The sequence below is a fragment of the Micropterus dolomieu genome, linkage group LG17 (assembly GCF_021292245.1).
Source record: "Micropterus dolomieu isolate WLL.071019.BEF.003 ecotype Adirondacks linkage group LG17, ASM2129224v1, whole genome shotgun sequence".
In the NCBI taxonomy this organism is placed as follows: domain Eukaryota; kingdom Metazoa; phylum Chordata; class Actinopteri; order Centrarchiformes; family Centrarchidae; genus Micropterus; species Micropterus dolomieu.
In genome coordinates, this window is record NC_060166.1 from 36,396,363 (window position 1) to 36,407,510 (window position 11,148).

The 11,148-nt window shown below is 39.7% G+C and overlaps 1 protein-coding gene across 4 annotated transcripts in view; it reads left to right on the plus strand.

The window, feature by feature from the left end:
* The window catches only part of si:cabz01090165.1 (uncharacterized protein LOC100333421 homolog), a 368,300-nt gene that overhangs the window by 339,552 nt on the left and 17,600 nt on the right, over window positions 1-11,148 (plus strand). For 3 of the 4 annotated variants that reach the window (XM_046074209.1, XM_046074207.1, XM_046074208.1), the window contains one exon: window positions 8,434-8,617. In XM_046074209.1, the coding sequence (XP_045930165.1) occupies window positions 8,434-8,617 (184 nt within the window). Of the gene's footprint in view, window positions 1-2,656; window positions 2,904-8,433; window positions 8,618-11,148 lie in introns of those variants that run through there. The other variant, XM_046074210.1, reaches the window with a different exon arrangement.

Genomic DNA, 11,148 nt, shown 5'->3' on the forward strand with positions numbered 1-11,148 from the left:
GTGCATTTGTGTGTGAAAGAGAGAGAGCCTTAGGCGTTCATTCAACCATTAGTCTGACGCAGAACGCTGCAGCACTTATAGACCAGACCTCGATAACAGACTGTTTGTATCTCTCTAGTACACACAAACACACACAGTCACATACTCACAATGTGGAAACACTTTTCTTTAGACACTATCTCTCTATCTTTTTCTTTTTGCCCTTTCACCATGTTTCCCACTGTAACACATACAGAAATGCACACACACACACCCGCCCGGCGGGTCAGGCTAGGCTTTATAATTCCATTCCTTGTCTCGTCACCTCCGCTCCACTGTTGATAAATAGGCAATGCCCTGCACCGGCTGACACCTGAACAATATATAGGACACACACAGAGGACATACAAAGACCCACAGGTACACACAGACAAAGGACACAAGCATCTACAGGCACACACACACACACACACATGCATCGAGAGAATACAGTTGTAAACACAGCTACCAACAAAAAGACAAACATACACCCAAGCACACTTCTGTCTCTCCCTCTCTTTATGTCTCTCAGATTCAGTCTCTCTCTCTCTCTCTCTCTCTCTCTCTCTCTCTCTCTCTCTCTCTCTCTCTCTCTCTCTCTCTCTCTGTCTTTGTGTCTCTCGTTTCATTTCAGTTCAATTCAAATTGGCTTTATTGGCATGTATGTGTAACAACAATATTGCCAAAGCATCATACATACTACATAAGAAAAAACAACCCCATACATTTCATTAAACAAGTAATTAAAGCATAAAGTAATCAAAGCGTAAGTAATTGTTTAAAAAAATATATATATATACATTAAAAATAAAATGAATAAAACAGTAAGTGTGTGTGTGTCTGTGTGTGTTAAAAAAATATATATTAAAAATTTAAATTAAATAAATAAATAAAACGGTAAGCGTGTGTGTGTGTTAAACAAATTTAAATATATTAAAAATAAAATAAATAAATAAAATAGTAAGTGTCTGTGTTTGTGTGTGTTAAAAAAATATATATATTAAAAAAATTAAAATACAATAAATAAATGAAACAGTAACGTGTGAGTGTGTGTATATGTTCCACTGGTTGTCCTCACTTCATGGCATGAGGAGACATATTTTGCAGCAATTATTTCACATTTGGGCATTTCTCCCAGTAAATAGAGGAGTTTCTGTCTGATATGAATTTGAATTCGGGGTATATTTGGGAAATGTTTGCAAAGTGTTTCAATGTGTTTTATATTTGGGGCATGAGGTTAGAAAGTTCAGCTCTGTCTCTACCTGTCTCCTGTCACACTGGCAGCAGAGTCTCTCCTCCTCCAGCTCTGTCTGTGTCGACCCTTTTCTATGGCCAGGCTGTGTTCACTCAGTCTGTAACATTTTTCTTAGTTTAGGACATTTTATTGTACTCAGGTAATTTGCCAGTGTGAATTCTCTTTTTAGGGTCAGATAACATTGTAATTTACTTTGTGTTTTGGTCGTTTCTTTCCAGTATTCAATATATTTTTCTTTCTGCTTGCTGATAATTTGGCTTGGTCTGCTTGAGTTGGTGTTGCTGTCCTGAGGCTGTTGGGGACTTGTTACTGCAGAGAGCCTCAGGACCAGCTGGCTGAGCGGACTCTTCTCTGGTTTCAGCTTTTCTGTATTTTTAGTAAGAGGGGATATTGGCCGAGCTCTGCTCTGCACAGGTTATTTGATGTTTTTCTCTGCACCTGCAGGATGCTCTTACAGAACTCAGTATGGAAAGATTCTATGATTGTTTTGTCCCATTTGTCAAATTCATTATTAAGTTTTGGCACCCAGCTTTTGCTACCATATAGAATTATTGGTTCTAGTACAAATTGCAAAATTTTAAGCCAGATTTCAATTGGAATATATATTTTAATGTTTCTTTTTTGATTGCATAGAAAGCTCTCCTTGCTTTGTCCCTCAGATCTTTCACAGCCATGTTGAAGTTCCCTGTGTATGTAATGTTGAGGCCAAGGTAAGTGTAGTTTTTTGTGTGTTGTAATTTAGTGGTGTCTAAATAGAAATTGTGTGTATTGTTTCTGGAAGATCATTATCTTAGTCTTTGCTGTGTTTGCTGTCAGGGCCCAGGTATGACAGAATCTCTGAAGGAGGTTAAGGTGCCGCTGCAAACCTTCTTTAGTAGGTGAGAGCGACACTAAGTCATCTGCATACAGCAGACCTCTGATCTCTGTGTCGATCAGGATGATGCCAGGTGCCGTGGAACTTTCTAATTGGTTCGCTAATTCATTGATATATAGATTGAAGAGAACTGAACTGCGATTGCATCCCTGCCTCACTCCCCGGCCCTGGGAGAAGAACGCTGTTTGTTTCCAATCTGTATAGCACATTCACTTTTTGTATACATGTTCTTAATCAAATCAGATGTTTTTCCTCTCTCAAATTCAAATTCAAATGAGCTTTATTGGCATGAATGTAATAACAACATTGCCAAAGCATCATATATACACAACATAAGAACAATCAGAGCAACATTACCTTTCATTAAGAGTGATGTGTGTGACCTTACAATTTCTGTCCAATTGCAGGAAGTAGTCTCCCCTAAAGAGGTGAAAAGTAATGATGCTGAGGTGGTTGATGGGCATGATGTATTTAACTAACTCTTACCTTATCCGTGGTTTATTTGCCAGAACCAAAATATTTTCCCAACCCTAACCAATATGGTAGTTGCCATGAACAGACATCGGGTAAGGCAAGAATGATGTTCTTGTCTGGCAAGTGATTCGTCTCCACCAACTCGTGAGGAAAAACATCTTGCTCTTAATCTGCTTCCACTTTCTTCACCTGCTGTTTGGTGCTGATCCGGTCGTGGACAGTGGGTTTTATCAGATCTTGTTTGATGAATACAGCTGCCGGCCGCTGCCTGTGGAAACAGCGAGACCGGACCAGACAGTAAATGAGGTGTTAGACAAACCCCAAACAACTAGGAGTTAAAAGAGGCTGGAAAGCTCAGAAGATCATTCATTAGGATTTGTCCCTGCAGGTAACGCCTTTCACATCACACATTATGATTCGAGTTGAAATATTTATCAGTGGAACTTTATTGTAAAAAGGTTAAAACCTAATGGTAGGCACATTACCACATAGTACGCTATGATAGAAGAAAAGCTGACCTGTCAGAACATCTTACTCTTCTTCTGTTAGTATTCCTGCATGTCTATTAGTTTCCTCAAGTGTGAGTGGCTGCATGTGTGTGTGTGACAGAGTGAAGGAGTCGGTCCAGGCGTGTTTCAGAGGGTGGCCTAGTTCACAGCTCCCACGTTTCTCCGCTCAATTATCATTCCATCGATAACATCTCCTCCTCTCTCTCTCTGCAGCCCAGAATACTCTCTCTTTGTTCTTTTTTTCCTTCAGTTATTTTTACAAGCCGTTCTCTCGTCTCTCCTCCATCACTGTCTGCGTTCAAAATAATTTAGGGAAATCAGAACAGGCTCATCTAAATGCCGGCACAGCTAAAATCAACCCGGTCTCACTCCCAAGTCGTCACATATGGACGCTTGGTCAAGAGCCATAATCGTCAGTTTGTGACGCACTAGGGATCCCTTTGACGTCATAGCTCGACGTATTGAGGGAAGCCCTGTTGTGTCAGTTTTTGATGGTAAAGGCAAGTATGATATTTAAGAGAAAAGACGAAGTAAGGAGGTGATTGGGGTGGATAGAGGGCCAGAACCCGGACCTTGAAGTAGGAGAACAGGGTTTGTGTCCCGTGCGAAACAAAACATTAAATGTTTTTATTTAGGCGAGTGAGGTAAATTGACATTAACGTTAGTTAACTTAAGTCTTAATTGACATACATAGCTATTTTAACCCAAACCATGATCTTTTCCTAACCTTAACCAAGTAGTTTTGTTGCCTAAACCCAACCAAGTACTTTCTGTGCCTAAACCTAACGAAACTGCAACGTTTCACGACTTTAATTATGCGCGTTTCAACATGGCAATGTATCGAAACATTATGTTTTATCTTGAAAGTGTAACCGGATATTGCATATTTATTGTTGCTAAGCGTTGCTAACTTGACTGGATCCCTAAACGTCAATAATTGATGCAAAAGGGCTACCTAAGTCTTTAAAAAGCGACGATAAAGGGCCTTGACCATGTGTCAGACATTTGACGAGTAGGGAGTGAGACTGTGTTGCTAAAATCCTGCTTGAACGGCCACTGCAAGTCCGGTCTTGTGCCACACAGTGGAAGGAGAGAAGAAGAAGGAACATGGCACCCAACAGTGTGCCTCACTGATGTGTTTTTAATAGTTTTGGACAACAATGGAACTCTATGGCTCTCAGGAAGAAGAAATATCAGGCTGTGACACATACAGTGCTTGTTTGTAAATACAGTCATTGTTAGTTTGAGTCTTTTGTATGGAATTTGACAATAAGAAAAATGTACAGAATCACCTGATTTATACTTTATGCTACCCTTCTATCCACCTTGCACTGCCCAACAACAAGGACGCACTCCACTGCGATATTTTGTATTTTCCTTTATAATATTTGACCATTATTACAACATATTTAACAGCGTTAACGACCACTATAGCTTGAAAACAATGAGTCTCTCCTCCATGGCAGTCTGCCAAACATCAACTGCTATTAGATGAGTTCTTCTGTATAGTGCTGGGATGAGCATGTTATTGATGGTTGTCATGGTCATGGAGACAGGTCAGAGGGGCTGGTGTTGTTTATTTCAAATGTGTATAGTATAACAGAAGTCATCTGGGCATTTAATCAAGTGCTTGTACAATATTTCTTTATTCTAAACACAGCAGATACTCATTTGTTTTTTTCTTGTTACGCTATGCAGGATTTCTTTTAAAATCGTTTCATTAATCCAAATCTTGTATTTTTTGCCAATTCAGTGGCCAGTCAGAAATACACATTCACACAGTTCAGTATCCTGCCCAAGGACACGTCAACGTGCAGACTGCGGGGACCGGGAATCGAACCGCCAACCTTCTGATAAGTGAACGACCGCACTACCCTACAGCCGCTCGTTGCAAGTAGTTGAGAGTAACGCCAGAGACAGTTTTGCGCCAAAGATTATCATTTTAATCCAACGTGAGCAGTGAAAGAGATGGTGTCGAGTAATGAGCTTCCGGTAAATAAGATGTATAGTATGTGAACTGATCCGGACTGAGACTGTTGACATGTATGTACCATAAGTGGCAATATCGAAGAAACAAGTGTGAAAAGGGGATGAATTTTTAAAAAATGTGTGTGGGTCAATAGATTTCTATCTTGTTGACTGTAAGAGCTGAGAGTGGAGATTGTTCTGCCTTGACAGAAGTCTGCTCTCTGCATCACTGAAACATGTAAAGTTTGTATATTCTCATCTCTCTGCCTTTCTCGTTTCATCTCTGCTCATGTCTCTGCCTCTCCATGTTGTTTCCATGTTGTGTCTCATCTTCCCCTTGTTCCTCTGCCGCCTCCTCTCTGACATTCCTTATTTTCACTCCCTCACCTCCTCCATCTTTCTCTTTTCTCTCACCTCGTCTCCTCTCTCACATCACTCCTCCTCAGTGTCTTCTTCTTTCCTCATATTACTCTTTCCTCTTTTCACCGCCGTCATCCTCACCTCCCGTCTTTAATCTCACTCTACCTTGTTCTATTATATCTTCAACTTGAAAATTGAAGGTGCAACATCCCTCTCAATTCCCTCCTCTCTTTTGCTGTCTGTCTTCCCTCTGTGTTTATATTCTTTCTCTCCACTTCAATTTTCAACTTCACCTTCAGTCGTTTGTTTTATTGGACAACTCCCCAGCTCTTCTCTTTCCAGAACATTGTGTTAGATCTCTACTTCAGTTTTTCTCCAGCACAACTGGAACAGAAGTCATTATGACCAGCAAAAGCTGCAACATCAATACAAGAATCTAAACATGAGTGCATGAGGGCTGTCACGTCTTGATTAGATCTAGACGAACCGAGACGGAACGATAAGGTACAGGTCTGCAGCAGCATATTTAGTGTAAAGGTTGGACTGAGAATGATAAAATATACCAGCATGACAAACTCTGATGAAAAATACAGAACGCAAAAATAAAAATAAACACCGTAACACTAGTGTTTTATTACTCGAGACCGGTCACTTTTTGATGGTCTTGGTCTCGTCTCGGACTCGACCGACTTTGTACTTGGTCTTGTCTCGGTCTCGGACATTGAGGACTCGGGACCATAACTTTGGGAATATCAATAAATTGCTTTAGCATTTGATTTAACATCCTAACTTTGATTGGAAGTAAAACTTGTTGCTTCAAATGCAACCAATAAGCCTAAAACCTGTTGTTTCCGTTAACGACTGTCATCCCTCCCTGCGATGCTTACGTTAATTTCAGCTCTTAGTGTTTGTATGTGGGTGTTTTAATGTGGATCTTTCAGATCAATTTGTGAACTACCTATGATCTCGTTCCACATTTTATTGCATGCCATGCAATGCAGGGAACTGGTCTGGGTCTTGACTCGGTCTCGCCCTCCCTTGGTCTTGGTCTCGACTGCTCTCAGTCCCTAAAAGTCTTGGTCTTGTCTCGGTCTCGATAAACTCTGGTCTTGGTCTTGACTTGGTCTTGGTTTGGGCGGTCTTGACTACAACACTACGTAAGACACAAAGTATAGCAGATATAAAATTATACTGTGACAGTGACAAAATCAAATTCCTCAGATAATATCCATCAAGATGAGATAATTTGATTTTGTCTGAAATAGAATTTCTTATAATTATAGTAATAAAACCAATGTGTAAAGGGGCTTTGACAGAAAGTATGATCTTTAGGGTGACTCATTTTTATTTACATGTCATTTAAAAACACTTCACCAAAGGTCACAATACACATGCGATGTGAAATTCGACTGTTGATGTTTGATTTTGTTCCCTTAGAGGTCAATTTAATTAATCACAACATGCAACATCACAGCTACATGGCAATGTAACTACAACAGATCACCTTATTGATTATGGCACAAAAACAACACTTTCAGGTATTGGCATTTCCGACCCAGTTAACAGAAAAATGAGAACACATGTTGTCATGTGCCCTACAGTCTGTGCTAGAAAGTACTTTAATACTGCTAGATGATCCTGGACAAGCTGTTGGTTTTCCACGGCCTCTGTCTCTGTAGATTTTATGACCTCAGACTCGATTGCTGGACTCCTTCAGATAGCAGGTGCTGGCCTCCCCTCTCCACTGACACAGAGTTTGTCTACCTGCATTAATGAACACAGCTGTTACCATACAGGTTTTTCTCATATACGACTCACATCTCCGAGACCTAATCAAAACTGTCTGTTCACCGTTGTCGCAAAACGTTTACAAAATGACCCGGAGAACTTTCTTAAATTAGTTTCACAGTAGATTTAAATCATTTTTATGCAATTTATTTGACAGCAAAGTTCTTGTTCCAAGTAAAAGAGCTTTTAGAATAATAGAAGAGACTTTAAACATTGGTTGATGTGTACAGGCGAGTCGTTCCATGTTTCTGTCACTGATGTCATAACCAGTCGTACTTAAAGTTACTGTAACTCAGGTCAAAAATTCTGCTTACAGTTCTGAAAGTGCAGTGACTTAATTATAATGGCTCATAATAAATGTATTGGTAACTTGGGAGCACCATTTACTGCAGTTTTCACAGTTCACATTAAGTGGTTTTGCAAAATGCAATTACTGAAACCAGATTTCAGATGTGGTAAAGATGTTCAAATTAATCTCAGTAGTTTATGTTGCAGCATGTGATGCTAAAGTATTATTGCATAGCTCAGTATAAACAATCATATTTGGTCCCAGGTTTTACTCTTAGTGTAGCTGAATTGTTATAGCAAGGCGCTGAGACTGCCAGGGTCGGGAGATTCAGTTCCCTAATGCCAGTAACAGTGAAAACTTGTGGTATTTTCTGATAGTTTCTGAAAGTTTTGTTATTCTTAAACTTACTGCATGAGGAATAAAATACTTTTGTGGTCACACAAAGAAGTCCATTTGTGCAGAATTCAGTTCCTTCATTCTGTCTGTTTAACACACAGCAACAAACATCTTTACAGTCTGTCGCCCCTGTTCTCTAGGAGAACTGTCAGAGTCGCAGTGAAAAGAGAAATAGATTTTTGCTTCTGTGTAGTCCAGTGGTTAATCTATGTCAGTGCCTGTAATTGCTGAATCATTAATATTGAATGTGTGTATTTTCAAATGAGAATGATGACCTTTGACACCCAAAAAGGCTCCAAGATGCCTGAAAATACATCGTCTACAACGTCCACTTACCAGATTTATTTGGGCTGCCAATCACATCTTGTGGTCATATGAAGTTAGCTCAGGTGTGGAAGGTTGTTCATGTGATAACAGGTACAGATTCAGTGCATGGAGGCTGATGCATCTTTGACTAACTAATGAGTATGAATTAAAATGTCTATGTCTTCCTCTCCTTCAGGATGATCCCAGCCAACCACAAGTACTTTCTGCTGAGCGACCTGGCATCATCGCGGGACTATGAGTTGTGCGTTTTGGCCGTCTACGATGACGGGATCACCGCCCTGACGGGCACCAAGCTGGTGGGCTGCGTGTCCTTTAGTACGGACACAGAATACGGACGCTGTCACTCTATACGAGACCAGGTTAGTGTGTTACAGTGCAAAGTTACACCCTACACTTCTGGAAAGGAGTAGTGTGATTCTAATTATCAAGAAAATGGAGTGTGCAGCTAACTACTTCCAATTATTTTGTCACGTAGCTTAATGAAGAGTCTTTTAGTCTTTTTGCATACGCAGCAGAGCCGAGCACTCAAAAGAGTAAAAGCTGTCTGTGCGGTTGTAAATTACAAGCAAGTATACAGCTTTACATATATGAAAAATAAAATTTATATTTATCTTGTTTCAAGTTGATCTATTAACTTTTCATGTCATTAAGATTGTTGCAGGTCTTTCCAGGCGTCACCCAACTCTGTGGTGTTCTGATTTTATAGACGACAAGTTATTATCTTGTATGGAGCTTTCGACTTCCACAATCTTCCTTCCTTTGACCAGTTTTCATGCGTGTCCTATTATTCTGAGCACTTTAAATACTTCTTGTTCAGGTTAACTTAAAAGTTTGTTTCCACAGTCAAGAATGAACTTCTAAACTCATGGAATTAGCCATCTTTTAAGCTTTCAGTAAAGGTAAAGCGTGTTAGTTTTAAAATCATCTCGGTTATCGGAGAGGTCAGACACAAGGAGCCACTAAGCAAAATGTGCTGCTTATCAGAGGTGTGAACTCGAGTCACATGACTTGGACTCGAGTCAGACTCGAGTGACAAAAATGATCGACTTGACAAAATCAAAGAAGACTTGCGACTCGACTTTGACTTTAACACCAATGACTCGCGACTTCACTTGGACTTGAGCCTTTTGACTGGAGCTGACTTCACACTCCCACAATCACCGACCGTCCGAAGATCTCCTGTTCCTGGCCCTGTACGCCCCAGCGACCCACTCCCTCTCCGGTGACTTGTAACTTGTGTGTAGTAGGCCTACTAGCAGCGCGCTGTGAACCGTTTGTGATCGCACCCCTCTGGTTTTCTCACCGCTGGTTTCTGTCACTGCTTCTCCCGACAAAACACCACGGTTGTATTTCAGTGTTCTGCAGGGACGTGCACCGACATTTTGGTGGGCAGGGGCTCAAGTGAAAAAAAGACAAATATATTAACTCAGCAACATTTTTACTCTTCTACAAAATAATCAGTTCACACAGAGACCACGGTCGTCTTTAGTATTCACTAGGTTTATCACAGGAGCAGGCGACAGAAACGCAAACTACGCCACAATGTGCGTGTTTTCTATGCTACTAGTTTCAAGGATATATTTATGACATAGTTTCATTAATAATGTCTTTATTTTTCACAAGGCAATAAATCGTTTCAATTCTTTTGGTGTTATTGGAATACATAATACTTCACATAAATCTTCACACTAAACTGTGGTATTGGGCTGCAGGCAGAATTAAAATTTTATTTAAATACTTTTACTCTTTGTTTTACAAGCAAGATGCCAAATTAGCAAAGATAACCTTCAGCTTCACACAGCCAAGCAACAGAATACTGAACTGCCTGAATACATTAATGTATTGATCAAATACTTTATTATTGTTGCTATTATATTACATTTACCACATGCACACACAAACACACAATTACTGATGGTGACATGGACTTAGTTTCACATTTGAGGGAGGGCTGTCTGTATTATGTAAAGATCTGTCAGCATACAACAAACTAATAGAATTGAGAGTTGTTAGATGAGGAGCCGACCATTAAAACTATGAAGTTACTCTTTAAGGCACTTTTTCATGGAGTGGTCAATTTTGAGACTTTGGTCTATTTTGCTTCCGTGTCTTCTTTTACTCTAATGGAAATAAAACTTAAAGAATACTATATTATTTTAAGCCTAATACCCTCTGTCTATTTGCATCTGTAGATTTGTTCTATATTACCCAAAACAAGCTAATCTGCATATTTACAAAGTGCATTTCAGAGGAAAATGTTTGTGTGCTGAAACCGTGCTGCTACCTCTTGCACTGTAGATGCTGCTTAAAGTTAATAATGTTGGATTATTGTTTCTTATTTCATGGGCTATATGAGATTGTGGAGTAATGCATATACAGTGGGTACGGAAAGTATTCGGACCCCTTTAAATTTTTCACTCTTTGTTTCATTGCAGCCATTTTCCAAAAATCAAAAAAGTTCATTTTATTTCTCAGTAATGTACACTCAGCACCCCATCTTGACAGAAAAAAAACAGAAATGTAGAAATTTTTGCAAATTTATTAAAAAAGAAAAACTGAAATATCACATGGTCATAAGTATTCAGACCCTTTGCCGTGACACTCATATTTAACTCAGGTGCTGTCTATTTCTTCTGATCATCCTTGAGATGGTTCTACACCTTCATTTGAGTCCAGCTGTGTTTGATTATACTGATTGGACTTGATTAGGAAAGCCACACACCTGTCTATATAAGACCTTACAGCTCACAGTGCATGTCAGAGCAAATGAGAATCATGAGGTCAAAGGAACTGCCTGAAGAGCTCAGAGACAGAATTGTGGCAAGGCACAGATCTGGCCAAGGTTACAAAAAAATTTCTGCTGCACTTAAGGTTCCTAAGAGCACAGTGG